We start from the raw sequence: 18,219 nt of genomic DNA, 5'->3' as shown, positions 1-18,219 counted from the left end.
AAGAACAGGAGCTGTTTTTATTCAATCTAGAGAGGAAAAATTAATAAAAGCTGGGAAATGGGAAAACAAGGAGCGAACGTTGAATTGGACAGAAAGTTGGTAGTGCTGAAACAATACAGCTACCTATCCTTCCATTGTCTTAGAGCAGATATTCTGTTCGGATGATTTCGGGGATGTCTGCGCACATTTCTTATCGTTTGGCCTACATGTTCTTATCTGGATCTGTTCACACTGTTCCAACACATCTCAGGCTGCAGAGTGCTGCTGTCACTTTGACAAACGGAAATAAAAACTCAGAATAAAGTAGCGTGATCCGTTTTCACCTTTTATTGTTGTTGGTGTATTAGGTTAGACCTCCTTTTTAACAAGCAGTTTTTGTGACACGCTCAACTCCCAGTTTCTGCTGCTGTGACCCAGTTAGACTAAGTTTTGCCCTGGGCTGAATTTAAAGCCACTTTCCTGTTGAGCAGAGATTGTTTTGACACAAATAACAGACCCCAATAACGTCCTCTGGTCCATACTGATTAGTTTTAAGTCTAGAACGGAAGGAAAAGCACGACGCAGCCTTAAAAATTGATAATTTGTGTCACATTTACATTTTGAGAGAACTAATTACACAGCTGTGGTTCTAAAACAAGCAGCTTTAAGTCAGGTATCATCCTACCTTACACAGCTTAGCAGTGATGCATTCTGAGCAGAATTGTACTTATTAAGTCATGGATTATTTAACATGGAACTTTTCTTCAGCTTAATCAGAAAAAAGTACCACTTGTTTTAATAATAGGCACAGAGCTTCAGAGAGAAAAACTCGTGTTCTAACATTAGCAATGAACCCTTCAGATGAAGAGGAAAAATCTCCTGTTATGTTTCATCCAAGTCTGAAAGGCTAATTCAAGGTTTAAAATGGGCTGAAAACAACAATTCCTGGTCGTCTCCTCCAGCAGAGCGAAGCAGCGCTGCAGTTACTACAAAATACAGCTGCATTAACGCTGACGAGGACCAGAAAGGAAGCTCACATCACTACAACTTTAATGTCTCTGCAATGGTGCTACACAGATTTTATAAGCTGTATATTGTAAGAAAAAAATTATAATCCCAATAGAAGTGGACATAAAAAAATTTCCAGATGTGAATTTTAACACATTTTACTGAAACAAAACAGTTTTTTGGGTCAATATGTGGTTTTCTCTTAGCAACAGAACAATCTTCAGAGGGTTCAGCCATGAGCGGCGTCCCTTTGGCCTTTACTTATGTCAAGGAACTGCAGTTTGCCTTTTAGTAGGGTAGATGGCGCTGTAGATAAAATCTGGCTGTGTTCAACTGTGGGCAGCAGAAGAAAAGACTTTGGAATAAATACACTCCTAATGCAACCCAGCTATGAAGTTTAACCTTGCAAGTAATTTTTTTTTGCTGTGTTACAAGCCGATCAAATATTTACTAAATATTCCCTCCATGTTTCTATTCAACTGTTCTAATAAGTTTATATCTCAGGTTAGTTGGTGTTCCTCATTATAAATATGACACGATTTCATTTCCTTAGTTCTCCATTATATTTACATTTTTGTTTCAGTTGTGAAATGACTTCATTTAGTCCAGAATTTTCTGGTAAGATTATTTGCTGTTACATTTAACTGTGCGATTAAATGGAGTCATTTATAATGCAGAAGATGAGGAAGGGCCATCAGAGTGACCTCCAACACCGACGCACGATCTACTCCTCACCGTCACCATGGCTGCCATTCCCCACCCTGAATCTGCATGCTTCACTAGATGCTGCCCACAAATTGTATCAGAGAACCCACCCCACCACCCCAACATCTCCTCACACACACACACACACGCACGCACACACACACACACACACACACACACACACACACACACACACACACACACACACACACACACACACACACACACACACACACACACACACACACATCTACTCATTTCAAACCCGTCAGCTCACTCCGCTCCATCGAGGATCAAACAGTCTTTCAGAGCAGAGAGAGAAAGCTTTCCAATCCATTAACCAGGACATTCTAGTGGACTAGCTTTCCTATACAGACGCAGGGCTGTCATGGTAACTGGAAAAAATAATACATAATAAAGAAAAAGAAAAGTCATATCTCTCCCTCTCTGCCTCAGCCCTCTGATATTTGATCTAGTATTTGTTCAACAAAGGTAGCAAAGTGTGGTGAAGCAGGAGCTGTCCACCGCTGACATGTCTGAAACGGTCTCGGTGGTTTCAAGCCCAACACCACTCTCTGCCAACAACGAACCAAGAGTTACAAAGAATGCACAAAAGAAACTGTTGTTTAAAGTGGGCAATCTCAGAGCAAGTGAACAAAGCGTTTCAGCATGTTTGGCTGCAGTTCTGCATCGAAAGCGAGCGTGGCTGATTTTTATTCCATTGTATGTGCCTTAAGTGCTTTCTGAGTCAGTTGAAATAGTGCAGGTTGTCAGAGACGTGGGCAGGCTGCAGTGACTGACTGGGCATTAATGTTTCTGGTGATCACATATAGGTACAGTGGATTCCTGCAGGTTTTAGATATAAGACACAAAAAGCATGAATTTTAGCTGACAACTCACTGGCCGACTCCTGGAATCCCGTGGCAGAGCGGACGATCACATGCAGGAAGCCGTACAGGCCGGGGGTCTCCTCATCTGGAAAACAAGCCAACAGAGCTGTTATTGAAACATACCGTATCAGGTGAAGTTAGAAATAGTATCGTTCCTCACCTAAAAGTTAGAAAAAGAGTTTCTTTTACGTAAAATGTAGATTAATTTATGCAATTTCACCCCTGGTGAAGATGCATAAAGACCTTCAGCTCATCACCATAAGCTTAACTTAGGGCTGGACAGTAAATCAATAACAATATATATTGCAATGGACACATGATCAATATCAATAGATAATACTATATCAGATATTTAATGTATAGAATATTCACTGGACTCCAATTCAGAACCGCACAGCATTCTGGGGAATGTAGGCAGAGTAAAGTAGTCAGTTATTGACTGCTTAGAAATAAAAAAACACAATGACATGGATTGAAGACTGTGGATAAAAGGTGAAATGCCACACCACTAGTTTGACAGTAATTCAGATATTTAAAACAAGAAAACTGATTAATAATTATTGATGTCGACTGATATAAAATGCTTTTTATCCTGATTCGTTTTTCAGCCGTAGCGTCCAGCCCTACTGGAACTTACTGAAAAAGTTTAGGATATTTATTTAGTGGGGAATAAAACGCCATGTTGGTAATTATTATTGTTTTACACACGATCCCCAAAGTCAATATAATTGGTTCCCCAAACTATTAAGTCAAAATAAATGTAAAAATGAACTCCAATTCATTTATGCTCAGAGTGTCTCTGTAAGCATAAAAAAAAGAAAGCTAAATTTCACTATTTGAAGATCAGTCAGCCCAAACTATTTCTGTTCATGCTGCTGGTCTAAGGCCACACATTGTCAGCCAGCTGAGCTGAATGTTATGTGGAAGAGTAGACAGAACCCCCCCCTCAAAACGTCTCACCAACAAACACTTCAAGACGATGAATTCTTGCTCTGGTTAAACCCTGTGAAGTTTGCTTGTTTCCTGGTAAATAAACTACGATGAGGGTTGACAGGACTATAGTGAGGTCCAGCGTAGGTGGTGGAGAATAGACATCGTTGGGATTAAATGTGTGTGTGTGTGTGTGGGGAGGGGGGGGGGGGGGGGGGGGGGGTATTTTCTATATGCAACTGGGAAGTTTCACAGGGAGGTGGTTCATAGAGTTCAGCTTCGGGGTGGCCTGTAAGCTTCTCCACCGAAACAGATCTTTACACATTTAATATGATATCAGGTAAATAATGAGTGACGTAAGCAAGAGAGATTTCACTGAAAGTAATTATATTTCTAGTTCCTCCTCTTTACATCCTATGTCACTCAAGTCTTTGCATTTCTGCTGCTTTCTATCAAGGAATTAGTCAAAAAGCTTACACTAATCGCAAGATTTGAGCTTCCTTTAAAAACACACTCAAAACATCTTTGGTTGAAACTTACTTGCGGTAACAGAGATGGAAAGCTTTTTTTTACAGTAACACATTTATACTTCTTGAACTTTTTTTTAACATTTTGTCACATTGCAACCACATGAGAAAGTAAAATTGAATGCTTTTAATCAAATCTGTATGGCTGGCCCAGTCAAAACACAACAGTGGGTTTCGGGTCATAAATCCTGCCGGTAAAGGCATGACTAAACAACTGTAGCGGTAATTGCTGCAAAAGTTGGTTCTACAAACACTTGACTCAGGAAGGCCCAATACAAACACTTGCCAAACTTTTTTTTTTTTATCTGCAAAACCCTTTGAAATACTTCTATCGTTTTTCTTTGGCTCTATAATTATGCTTTAATTTGTGCTGGTCTGGTATAAATAATTCCAATAAAATAAATATCACCAGGATTCAGAAAGTCAAATTTAAGACTTTTAAGACCTTTTTTTAATGCCACCTTAAATGACGTTCAAGATCACAAAAACTACAAATGTGTTGCATAACAAGCAACACATGTGTTGCTTGTTATGCAACAAATGTAGAAAAAATGTAGACCTGACTTTGTGCTTCTCACATGTAACGCTCTACAGCCTTAACCCCCATATTTCCAGGTTTAAAAAGTTTTTTTTTTTTTTTTTAACCTAACCTCAAATGGGTTGGCAGAAGAAGTCAGCCAGTGGCAAAAACAAACATCGCACAGCCAACTGTTGATAAATTTACACTTAGATAGAGGCAAAAATTGAGCTAGTTAGCTAGCAGCTTGTTAGTAGTAGCCTCAATCGCCTCGAGTCGCAGAACACAATGGAGATGCTTTCATTCAAATAAAACCTTTGCCTGACAGAAAAGTCCTGTGAGACAGAAATTGTATTAAATAGTCTTACCTTGACAAAATTTAAGACTTGTGATTAAAGAATTTAAGACCAACGTACTTTCCTTTTTTTTTTTAGGAATTTAAGACAATTCAAGACCTTGATTTTATATACACTGTTAGAATAACACACAAATTTAAAACTTTTAAAGGATGCACGGACACCCTGTATACACGTTGTTAGTAGAGGCAAGTGTGAAGGTCAGTAGGTGGCCCATGTTAGCCTTGTGATCGTCAACTGCACCCACAATATTAAGCTTAATTCACTGAACTTTTGACGAAAAGAAAAAACAGCACCAATAGAATATTGTCTAACATTTTATATACCAAGTAAAAACACAATCTGTTATTTTTCTCATCATTAGCTGGAGCATAAATAAATATTATGCCTGGGTTTAGAATTATAGGGAACCAACAGCACAGTTATTAGGTTACACAGCTGTGGCTTCAGTGTGGGTGCCACAATGTAAAAACACGACAGCCGGGAATTTTTCCAGCACTTCAACGTTTACAGGTACGCGAACCCAGAAACCTCCGCAACCTCATTAAACATCTCACTCGGATTCTCTTGTGCAAGAATCAAACATTGTTTTCCCGAGACCTTCCTGCCAGCTTTGAGGATTTCAAGTGGATGACAGAACCTCTTGACAATTGAGGAAGGGGATCAGAGCGGGTCGGCCAGATGGCTTTAATGTCACCCCCCTCCACCCAACCTCCTGTCACTGAGAGGAGCTGCAATGCAGAGATCTGAAGCAAAAACAAACATAGGAGCTGGGGGCTTAACGCCGACACTCGGCATGGCAGTGGCCGCTATGAGCTAGATGAGAAACATATTGCATCCCAGATTCATCTCCTAAAGGGCCCCAGCTTTCGCTATGTGTCTTTTTTGTGCAGAAGGGGCGGGGGGAGAAACCGTTGTGTGTGAATTTAAACTATGTGAGAGTTTAAACACAAGATTATAAAAGAGAGTCTTTGTGTGAGTGTGTCGTACCGTCTTTGTTGGTTGTGACAGGAATGTTGTGGACGGTTCGGAGTTTGAAACAGGAGCTGGTCAAGACCTGGAGCTCCACAGAACTTAGCATACAAGCCTGGAGATCTGATTTAAAATAAACAGCAAAATTTGGTGTGACGTTTATTTTTAATTAAGTCATACTTCATCCTTGTTAACAAAACTGTTTAATTAAAGCCAGTTACCTTTCTTTTGGAGTTTCTGGATGCTTTCTTTCCACTCTGCCCTTTCATAATCAGAAGAGAGGAGGAACAGATAGCTCTGCAAACAAATGCATAAATGTTTTAATCAATAAATAACATTTTAAATAAAAAAAACTTTTTTAGAAAGTCACCGAAAATAAGAAAAACAAAGAGTTGGGAATTGGATTTTAGGGATTCTAGCTCTAATCCGTCACAAACTACTCAAAGGTTTATCGCTCCACCTAGTGGTCAGTCTTGAGCATTGCAACTGCCAACAATTGGGCCATCAGTACCTTTCCATGTTTGTTGTGGATGCGGAACGGGATGGTGGGGGATTGCAGGAGTAGCCATGACTCTTGCTCATTCATCTTCTTCCTGAGACGCTCTGCACGGCTCTGACCCTTTGGAGCTTTCTGCACAAACACACAAAATGAAGATACTGTGTGGTTAGTTATCTGAAATAAGAGAGGTTTGTAAGGAGGAGGGGCAGAACTCTACTAGTGGCAAAACTCATCACAACATGCATGTTTTTAGACTTGGCATGACTTTTGATTAGAACTTCAGCTCCAAAAAAAAGGGATAATTTTCCCTTTTCTTTTGTTTACTGTATCATGAATCTAGTTGTGGATTTATTGATATTTATATAAAGATATGACAAATTAGCAACTGAATTGAGAAGATAAAGTGATAAATAGAAAGAATAGAAAATAAAACATGTGACTTATGAACTCTTTCGTGGAATATATTGACATGTTCACTATTTCAGCTCAAAATCTAACCAAAATTGAACATTTGTCTCCAAAATAGCTTTGATGAGCTAATAGCGGCACTTAGAGCTGGAAAATTTAAATAAAGCATTAAGCAGACATTTAAGGGGAAGACGGTGCCTCTTTATGTAAATAATAGCAAGAGAAAACAATTTTGAAATCTCAAAAAACGCAACTGCTGTAGATAAGTTGCAAGGAAAAAATACCACCTGCTGAAAGCTGGTGGTATTTTTGGTACATTTTGGTACAGGAGAAAATTAAGAGAAAAGTTTGGTTTACTTTTGCAAATAATTTTCCTATTCAAATAAATTTTCTAAAGTGTGTTTGTCAATGTTTCTACTTCCAAATGAATCAGGTAAAAGCATGCATCATTCCACTGTCGTTTACAGTCTGAAGCACCACTTAGAAACGCAATACTGGTTGTGATTTATCGAGTCAGCAGGCGTTCAAAATGTTATGAGAAATGCTTCATAAGATCAGGACCTGGTGTTTTCTGTTGGATGAAAAAAAAGAAGAAATTTGTACTTTTTCAATTTGATAACTTCACTGCATCTGCTTTGTTTGTAGGTAAAATGAGGACAACTTCAACCAGATAAAAAAAAAGAAAAAAAACTTCCTTGTGTTCCTCTTCAGATTTTCAAGAATCTCCTGCCAGCAACAATGTTGTCAGTTCATATTCAGCTCTCAATCACTTTATATAAAAAGACTGGATAAGCTATAAAACGTAAGCTCTATGCCGTTAAGCGCATTTCATAACTGCAGGGTTTTATTATTTTTTGTCAGGACTGAAAGAAAAAGCAAATAAATCCTCTCAGTCTTCACCAGGAAGCTGTGACTCAGAGCCTCCCAGACAACAATCAGCTGAATCTCTCCCTCCATCGGCCTCTGGTGACTGGAAATATCAGCAGTGGCCACTCAGTGTGCCCCGAGTGGGCGAGCCAAGCGCCGTGAGAGGGCAATAACAGGAACTCTCCGCTCTTGATGGCGGCGATACAACTCGCCCTGGATGACACCGTGCATTACTGAAAGTACTTGAAACTGGTAAGAGTCACAACATCTGATATTTCAGTTCTTTTTAGCAACTGATTTGTTTTTAGCACCAACGAGGATTAACAAGGCGCGATGACACAACGGCACATTTCCACAACAAAAACTGGGTTAATATCCTGGGATACATTCTTTTACCTCCATCTTACTACAAAATAGTAGTACGTCTTAGATCTAGCCTAAACTATTTTTAGATGGTTGCAATGAGCACATGCTCAACATTCCTTCATTTCAGACTTTTCACTAATAAAATCCCTTTTATGCTGTTCTGTAAACTTTACAACTGGGACAGTTACTAATTTACTACATTTGTTAGCAAATGAAACAATTAATCCCCGGCACTTAAGCTGCCAATGTGTATTTTCACAAGATTCTAAGTTTTAGGGTGCCGACTCCATTCAGAAATGAATTAATTCAGAAACCATTTTTTCTGTTTACACAAAGAAAAATATGCAGATTAAATTATGACTGGCAAGAGCAAAAGACAATGTAAGCAAATAAAACACTTGAAACAATTCTTGAAGGTTCCGTACCAGATCAAATTTAATCAGTTTATAAGTAAGTTTGTGCATAAAATATAATTTTCCAAAAATTAAGCACACTTCAGTCTACCATAGTGTATTGACCTTTGACCAAAAATAAAATACACTATACAGTCATAGTGCATTTATGTTTTGTAAATCTCTACAACTTGAGTTTAAAATAAAATAGACTTCGCCGTCTTAACCAAAGTGCATTCAAATTTAACCTTGAACAATCACGCTCTCCTCATGCTAAATGCTAGCGCGCTCTATTCAGACAGAGAACTAGCTGCTAACTACTCTGCTGTACAGTGGCCGAATGAACATGTAATGAGATATGCAGTATACTTGCAAATAGAAGTATGATTTATAAGCATTTTAAAATAGATTTTTGAGGATTTTGAACTGATTAAGAATTGCTAGAACAAGGAATTGTGATTTGATATTTCTTTGTACCTCTATGGGATGAGCTTTAAAATCTAAAATTCTGTAAATTATTACAAAATTCCTTTGACTTTAAAATGATTTTAATTCAATTTCAGGGTATAAACGCTGTAAAATAATCACGGCAGATAGTCGTAGCAAACTGTGCTGTATTAGTTTAAACTTCTTGTCAGGTTCAAAATGAATTAAACAGGAAGTATGCGTCCGCAAAATCCATTCAGTTTATTTGGCGTGACTTTATATAAGCTAAATTGTGATTGTGGTGATGGAATCATTGTGAATCATTGTTCCATATAAGAGGGAATCATTGTTTATGGCTTTACTTTCATAACTCCAGAACTTATCGTTTTGTAACAAGAATTTTATTTTCCACCACACTCAACACAATCAAAAAGCAGCTTGTAGAAAGGGGAGCGTTCTCAGTATCAGCAGGCACGGTTTACATAATCACAATTGTTTTGTACCACATAGTGGCAAAACATCAAACAATGTCCTGTGGAAAAATGCAAAGTTCTGGAAATCAAGCTAAATTGTTGCATAGTTAGGATGCCAAGGTGAATCATACATAAACAAAAGATCAGAGCAGGAAAGCCACAACAGCAGGAGCTAAAAAAAAAAAAAAAAACACAAAAGATTTTTTCATTTTGCTTAATATTTTTAGATGTCTGTAATGTCCCGGCTCTACTCTGCCAGGACAAACATAAGGGTGGGTGACAAAAGCACAGTTAAAAATAAAGATACAGCTGTTCCAGTAAGGAGTCACTTGCATCACTTACATAAACACAAATCTCCATGGAAGTCTGTCATTCGCTTGTTTGTGCTTATCTTTCTCCTAACAGCAAAAGATTCAGCTCATGATTAGATGTAATGAGAACTGGAAAGTCCCAGTTTGAAATAAAAACACTGAAGGCTACCTTGATAAAGACAAAACAAACAAACTCTCAATCTAGGACTTTTGTATTATTACAACATGAAATAAGTTTCAGTCCATTCTGAGAGCTGAATTAAAGATCAGGACCTACATAAATAGAGTTTGGATCAGGGAAAAAAGCAAAACAAAACAAAGCTTACCTTCTCTTTCTGTATGTCATTCTTTAAAACTGAGATCTTCATCTTCATCTCTTCGATCTCATGCTCCGGCAGGACCTGGATGCTCGGACAGGAGTCTGAGTCGTCCAGGGTTTGGAAGGTTAAATCAGCCAGAGGAATGTACCACTTGCACTCATACTGCTGGTGGCGACTGCACACACACCCCAACACACACACACACACACACAGAGAGAATGGATAGAAATTAGTTCAAGCCAAATAGAAAATATGATTTACACATCTTAGCTAAAGCTAGAATATAAGAGTACCTTGCATATTCAGCCAAGGCCATTGAGTAAAGCAATTGGATAAATAAGAGCACCATCTTTTAAAGGCCTATTCCCTAATTTTCCATTTATAAAAGCATGTCTCTATTAAGTAGGTTAATGTAACTTGAAAGCTGCAGAATAATGGATTGTTCTTAGTCTATTGGTGTCACAAATCTATATTAATGAAAATGTTAGATGTGGAGTGTTAGCTCCACTAGATGAGGGGCTGAAGACAGCAATGTTTTGCGCCTCTAATGAGCATTAAATGGTCAAGCAGCACACTCCATTCATTATAGTGCCACACTTGCTCAGGCAGCTACTCAAGAGTGCATACATAAAGACTCCATGTTCATATTAACTTCGCAGCACGCATTGTCTTCATTATTTTAAGCAATTAAGCAAAATGCATGTGAGTAAAACACATTTAATGAATGACCATGTTGTAATCATTGCATGAATAAAACCTTCAGAATGACAGTTGTGTGGTTGCAAATCAAAGCAGCTTTCATCTGCATACAGTCAAATTACATAAATCCTTCAAGTATTTTGCTGAAATTTACTCAAAATCAACAGATCCCTGCACTTTTTAGCGCTAATGCATAATTGAGTCAGTATTCCTTACGTCTACTATGCTGCTGCCTCAGCCTTACTTGATGTCAAGTTAAAGTTTGTGACTGATGCAGTCACAAAAAGTCACATTTACTGTCATCCATCAGCGCAAACATCGCAAAATTTCTGTCTAATGTTTCTAAAGTAGCTTCACAAAATAAGTGATTTTGATATTTTTTTAAATACAATACATTGAATATTATTTTATTTTAAGTAGTACATACTAAATGTAGACACAGCTGTTTATTAATATTTTAACAGTTTGTTAAAGGGATTTATCAATATATTCTGGCACAACCAGCCCTTCGAGAAGATTCATGATCTTGAAGTCATGATCTTGGATGTTCTCAAAAGGCACATTCAAGAACATTAATGTCAAACACACTCTTTTGTCTACTTAGATTAAAAAAAAAATGCACTGCACTTTGTTAAGTGCAGTGCGTTTGACAAAGTGACAAAGGAGTTGCTAACAACCAGGTAATTCCTTTTATAACATAACATTACTTTAGGATTATAAAAAGATGTCATTTTTTTTTTCACAGTTTGTGTCCGTATGTCTAGTTCACTGTTTTGTCTGACATGGGAATAATTGAACTCTTCGTTACCAGACATGGCAAGACATCTTGCCATATTTTCTACATCATGAACATGAATGATTATCAAATGACATAACAGAGATAATCTTGGAATTGAGCAGGATTAGAGATCCCCAGTAATTTAACACAGGGTGATTGAGTTTCTGGATGATTGCTCTGCTCCATGTGTCGCTTGGAGGTGGCCTGCTGAGATAACGGCACAGGCCATTATTGTTGACTTTCAGCCGTGGTAGTTATGGCAACAATCGGAGCGGGGAGTGAGGGATGATGAGGACCACAAAAAGAAACAGTCAGGCTCAAAGGAGGAGAGATTTGTTTTGGTCACTTGTTTTTTCTGTATAAGCAGCTCAAAATAAAAATGCCTTTTTTTTTTTTTTACATATTTGTTAAAACTGTCACTATTTATGAGCCAAATAATCTGTGAAAAATTCTTCCACCTCCTCCCGGTGGCCCTACCACCATTTGTGGAAATACGCCGCTCCCGGTCAGAAACAACCAATCAGAGCTGGGAGGAGGGTTTTTAGCATACAGGCATTGTTTCGCATTTACTTGCTGTGAGAACAAAGGCTAATAGAGTATTTTTAATGTTAGCATCATCAAAACGTCTGACTGGCAGAAGCTAAGAGAGACAAATCCTCCAACCTCAAAGCGAAATCATCAAGAAGAGGTTGAGATTTATGTTACTGGTTATTGAGAACAACTCAATAACCAATATTGAGTTATTGTAATAACAAATATATGTAAAATTACATATACACTGTAATAACTGTGTATATGTTATGTTCTAGCCAAAGGTTAAGCCTTTTTATTTTACATTTATTTGTGCAAAATGTCTACCTCATTCCCATATCTGAAATATACACCAAGGTTAAATGAAAAATAATTTAAATCTAAATCTGCCAGGAGTAGAAATAAAACATACACATCACTTGTCACAGCTGCAGTCTGTGGATGAGACAGATTTTTAAGACTAAAATTCACTCTTTGTCAAGTTTGATTTTTTTCCAATGTGAGAGTGAGCCGAGTTCAAGTCTGAAGGCAAAGTTTTTCATTCGGCAGTTCCAGTAGGAGACTGGATCACAGTTTTTCAGTCTGACCGATGACACTCACCCCACAGCTGTCTTCTTCATCTTGGCACAGAGAAGCAGATCAGTGAAGAGGAAAACGTGCCGGAGCTTCCTGGAGCTTTCCGACACCTCCACCAGAAATCCATCCTTCACCAGCTGACGCGCCTGGAAGAACACCAGAGGTAAACTCCTACTGACAGATTACAAACGCGCACAGGGTAGCAGGCGCTCACTTCAAAGGGAGGCATCATTTGAATAGACTCAGCTGTATTTGTGTGTGAATCATGCGGTTGCAAAGGTTGTGGTTTTTATTTATTTATTTCTTTTTAAAGTGCCACATACCTCTCCTTTAGGCGTAGTGACGGCAGTCCTGCGAGGGTCAATCTCCTCGTTGATGGAGGAGAGGAAGTTCTGAGAGATCCGCAGCGCGTCCTGCAGCAGAGGGAAGTCTGGGTGGTCCTTGGGCGTGTGCTTCAGCAGGTCCTGTTCCAGCCAACAAACAAATCAAACCATCTAGAAATGCATTCAGTCTTACTCTCTAGTTTTTAATTTAATATCAAACAAGGAAAATGTTCACTAAAGTAATATCAGTTCCTTGTTTTTGATGATTCCTGTAGATGACAGGACAGCCTGGAACAGCCTTCGCTCCAGAATGAGCGCCGCCAATTTTCCTTGCATGGTTAGCAGGCATGACAGCAGCATGAACTGAAAGCCGTTTCAGAGTGAAAGGCTTGTTGTTTCTCTGCCAGCTTTATGCAAGCATATGCATGTGAAGCACTCCCGTAACACAACCACAAACACACACAGGCGTAAACTGCTTCCATGGCTGACAGTTTCTGAATAATGTTTGCTCATCTAAGGTGCAAGCCGGTTTGGGGCTGGAAACAACAAATCTGGGTTTCCCTTTTCAGTCACTATTAAAGATGCAGAAGCTGAAAAGACATCAACAATACCCTTAGAGAAGCAATTGTTGGGAAGGTTTATAAGACCATTTCCTGTGAGGTTGGTGTTCTGTCAGTCTGAGCCAACAAAAGACCTCAAAGCCACATTGCAATACTCTACAAGCCTCAGACAGCTTGCTAAATACTAAACTTTCACAACAGGCATTCTCTTTTTAAAAAAAGTCTTACTACAACAGGCATACAACAGGCATTCTCTTTCTTTCTTTCTTAAGAGAGAGAATGCCTGTTGTATAAATGAAAATGGAAGGATACCAAAGCTTGGAACATTGGCTGAATGAGCCACAAGAGTTTCCTTTGGTCAGATAAGAACAAAGTATTTGACTCAGATTTCTCGGTCAAATATGAGGCCATCTTTCCAACAACAAAGGGTTGGAAAAAAGTGGGACCATCATTCCAAATATGGAAGATAATCTATAAAAGAAGGGCTGAAAAAAAAGAAAATTAAATTGTTGACAAATTCAGACCTAATCTTGATTAAGAACTGATGCATTGAGACGTCAAGAAAGGTCAAAGAACTGCAACAACCACTTCAAGTCTTTGTTGCTAAAGGATGCTCTACAATTAGAAGTGCCCAGAATGCAGTTTTTTGGCCGATCAATTCTGATTTTGGTCGATTCCAATATTTTTTTCTCTGAAAAGTTGCCAAATTAGAGACAGAGTGGGGTGACTATTATAAATGCACACGTGCAGACCTGACCTATTGGGCTGAACTGTCAGTCACTCTCACGACAGAGCAAAAGTAGACAGTGGTTGATTTTTTAGACGTTGACCGAAGATGTAGATTGGTGGAAAAGATCAAATTCAGATGCAAGTATCGGCCGATTGTTGATCTTCCATAATTAGGGAAATCGGGGCCGAATTAGCGGAGCACCACTGTCTAGAATCGAGTTTTAAAAAAATCATACTGACTGGTAAGTTTTTTCCTTACACAAAAGTTGAGCCGTTTTGGTTCCATTAATAATAACAACAGTGTCGATTTGGCCTTTTGCTTTGAACACTTGACTTTCATATGATTCATATAATCTTAAAAGCTGGTAAAGACCAGAATCCCCAAGACTGCTTCCTATAGTTTGTATTTTATGGAACCTTATGTTATAGAATGACACATAGTAGTGCATATTTGTGAAATGGAAGGGAAACTACAAAAGAAAAATATGATAGGATTTTATTTCAGGGTGTAAGAGTAAGTGGGAGCTAAATAAACACCCACACAGCTTCACAATAAAAGTATCTAGCCATTTATCATTTCCCTTCCACTTTACGCATGCGCCTCAAGCTAATTTGTTCCAGCAAATAAAATCCCAATTAAAAAAAACCATTAAAGTTCAGGGTTGACAAAATGTAAAAATGTCAAAGCTGTGTGAAAACCTTCACAAGACACTGGAAAAACTTTAGCTAGGAGCACGATACGAGTTTGTGTTTATTGTTATAACCCAGCGCAAAATTTAAGTGGGCTGCTCCTTTAAGGCTGTGAAAGTGACTGTGGTGCACTCACATGAAGGACCAGGGTGCTTCTGGTTACACGGTCAATCGGCTTGTAAAGAAGATCTGTGGGGGAGAGAAGACGGAGAGTCTGAGTCAGCGCAGACACACAGTGGGTCACAGACCTGGAGCTCAGACAACAATAAATACCCAGCTCACAGAGTTAAACGAGAAAATCTTACCAAAAAAAAAAGATATTTTCCATGTGTGGGTTAAAAAAAAGACATTTCATTGATTGTTTCTTCCTAAGTTTGTGCACTAGTAAATAGTAATTCTGCATAGTGAGGTTGCTATGATCTAAACTAAACGCAGAACTAAAAAAGCAGTCATTCTAAGGAAAAGAAAACACAACACATCTATAAAAAGTGCTATAAGACTGAGACATCCCCTGATCGCCGCTCTCGGCTGGTTTCTCTAGGGTTGGCTTTGCTGCTAAGGTGGTGAAACAGCAGCAGCAGGTGGCATACATGACCGCTGGAGGTGAAACACTCCCACAGACGCAGCAAAATGTAAAGATGGAGGGAATAGAAACAAAGTCACGCTAAGGAGAAAAGAGAAATGGTAGGTGGTATAAATATGAAAAAAAACAAAAACAAGCCAACTCTGGATGTAGAACATGACTGTTTCTCATTTTTAATGTCTAAAATATATTTTTTCCAGAATCAAATTTTTCAAATTTCTCTATTCTTTTTATTTTTTTGCCAATACCGAGGCATTAATACTAAACCTGACGATGAATTAAATGGAAGATGCTTCTACAGTGATAAGACATTGGAATGGACGAATGTCCGATCAAAAAGATGGATGAATGGATGGATTCAACATTTAAATAATGTGGATGACGTTTGGAAACATAAATCTTTGCCGATGAGAAACAGTAAAGTGAAATTCCCAACATTTCCAGATTGTTTATGAAAGCTGTTATCCAGAGAAAAGAAAAAAACAAAAACATTTTCATGACCCCAGTCCTACGGACTCCCACACTGCAGTCCAGCTTCCAGAAGGCACTAAATAAAAAAGTCAAAGCTGCCTCACCCTCATATTACAGCCTGTGTCACATGACATTGTCGTGAATTACAATGCTACAGCATCAAGGGCAGAAACAAATGGAAAGCAGCTAATGCTGTTCCACCCAGGAAAGAAGCTAATCTCCATTTCAGAAATGAAAAAGTTGCAATACATTTGAGGCCCGAGGGAAGAAAACTAGCCAAGTGAAACAGAGAAGAAGCTTCCGCATGTGGGGAGGGTTGTTCCACTCAGGCAGAGAGCAGGACCACTACGCTTTGCTTCAACTACAGTCCTTTAGCTGTGCAGCACAACAGAAACATTTTCTCTTTCTCTTGTTTATGCCATTTTCCTACTTCCTCCACAACGAGGCACAAAAGAGTGAAAGCAAAACATCCCTCCTTATCTGCTGATGGGACTTCCATCTATTCACTCCTCACTAAAATATGCCCACACAGCTACTGTTTAATACTAATGAGACTCAGCAAGAGAGCTGTGCAGATGTTCTTTGAAGTCTCTCCACCCTGTGATCATGAATGCAGCCCCTGTCAATTGTTGTGGCTCAGTGAAGCGATGTCGCCACCTCCAAGAGGGCTTACTACACATCCTGTATGGACTTCCAGGGCAAAGAATATTTAATTGTGGAACAGACGCTGCAGGAAATATCAGATGACTTTAGGCCACTTTGTATACAACAAAATATCTGTGGAAGGTTAACTGTGAGTGTAAAGCAAGACATGAGCTTCAGTAGATCATGTCCAGGGCAGTGTTTGTTCTGAGGTTGTGTTTAGGTGTAGCAATACTGACTTGCTACACCAAAAATACATTATAATTTATTCAGGATTTATTTATCTGCAGGATTCAGCAAGTCAAATGTAAGATTTTTCAGACTTTTTTCAAAGCCACATTGAATGAAATTTGAGACTGAAAAAATATAAATATTACGGCCAAGCCTAGCAAAAATTGAATTTTCTGGGATTTGTGTGGCTCTTGGCAGAGACACTGCATATGACTCACTACAACCTTGAATGTGCAGTATGTAATTTTTATTTTTTAAAAAGTTTTTTTTTTTTACATATTTGTTAAAACTGTCACCATGCCATGACAGTTTGCAATGAGACAGATAATCTGTGAAAAGATCAATCTCCTCCACCTACATTCTGTGCTATTATTGACGTCTGAAGAAATGCATCACTTCCAACCAAAAACAACCAATCAGAGTCAGGGGGCGGGTCTTAACACTGTCAATCAACATCACATACTCACTGGTCAATGTGTTAATGGTGGAGAACCAACTTACCGTTACAGGATAAATGCTTATCCACCCATATCGGTGACCATGCAAACTAGCCCAGCATTCGCAACAAGATCCTCTCATGGGGAAAAGCTGCTGTGAGCACTGTCACGTAAGTTTGTGATTGACAACGCTAAGACCCGCCTCCGAGCTCTGATTGGTTGTTTCTAGTTAAAACTAGGAGCATGGGAGAAGGCAGAGGAGCGCAATTTTTTCACAAATTATTGTCGCATATCATACTGTCATGACATTGTGACAGTTTCAACAAATATGTAAAAAATATATATTTTTGTAAATATGGCTTTTATATGGTTCAAACATTTAGTTGCAGTTGTGCATAACAAAGATAAACATCTTTGAATGAGGAATTAGACTGCAAAGATATGACAATAAAATGAAAAATAACACAAAAAGTAAATAATTTTGCACAAAACAACTTTGATCAGTTATTTTGTCTCTTTATGTTATATGAACAGAGACAAACAGCTCATTTTTCAGAGGGTAGTTTTTAATGTAAACTAGGGATGTTCCGATCTGATATTGACACCACAAATCGGTTCGTTCTCAGACAAAAAACAAGTATTGGATTATATCGGCGTAAATTTAAAATTTCCGATATAAGAATGCCGATGGAATCATTCTGCTCCAGCATTTAGTCTGACCCAGGATTCCTGCCCAGCAGCTCTTGCATGGTTAATAATAAATGGTTAATAATAAAATAAATTATTAACCATTAATAAATAAATGGTTAATAATAATAATAAATGGATCACTTGTTCTCATACATGTTTGAGTAATATCACTAAAGCATTTTCTAACATTCAACACTACGAAATAAGTAATAAAAGTGTGCATGATTCGTGCTGATATCGCATCGGGTTAATATCGGTATCGGACAATACTCAAAGCTGAGATATCGGTATCGTATCAGAAGTGAACAAGTTGAATCCTGACACTCCTGATCT

The 18,219-nt window shown here is 38.4% G+C and overlaps 1 protein-coding gene across 4 annotated transcripts in view; it reads right to left on the bottom strand.

Moving 5' to 3' along the window:
• The window catches only part of abr (active BCR-related), a 129,196-nt gene that overhangs the window by 44,171 nt on the left and 66,806 nt on the right, over positions 1–18,219 (bottom strand). For all 4 annotated transcript variants that reach the window (XM_023342263.1, XM_023342264.1, XM_023342265.1 and 1 more), the window contains 8 exons: positions 14,969–15,021; positions 12,854–12,994; positions 12,555–12,676; positions 9,953–10,121; positions 6,396–6,515; positions 6,106–6,181; positions 5,903–6,007; positions 2,593–2,667 (listed from right to left, as the gene is read on the bottom strand). In XM_023342263.1, coding sequence (XP_023198031.1) covers positions 2,593–2,667; positions 5,903–6,007; positions 6,106–6,181; positions 6,396–6,515; positions 9,953–10,121; positions 12,555–12,676; positions 12,854–12,994; positions 14,969–15,021 — 861 coding nt within the window. The remainder of the gene's footprint in view (positions 1–2,592; positions 2,668–5,902; positions 6,008–6,105; positions 6,182–6,395; positions 6,516–9,952; positions 10,122–12,554; positions 12,677–12,853; positions 12,995–14,968; positions 15,022–18,219) is intronic.

The sequence above is a fragment of the Xiphophorus maculatus genome, chromosome 11, assembly GCF_002775205.1.
Source record: "Xiphophorus maculatus strain JP 163 A chromosome 11, X_maculatus-5.0-male, whole genome shotgun sequence".
Lineage (NCBI taxonomy): Eukaryota > Metazoa > Chordata > Actinopteri > Cyprinodontiformes > Poeciliidae > Xiphophorus > Xiphophorus maculatus.
The sequence above is the reverse complement of the archived record's forward strand: the minus strand, read 5'-3'. Positions and strand labels throughout refer to the sequence as shown.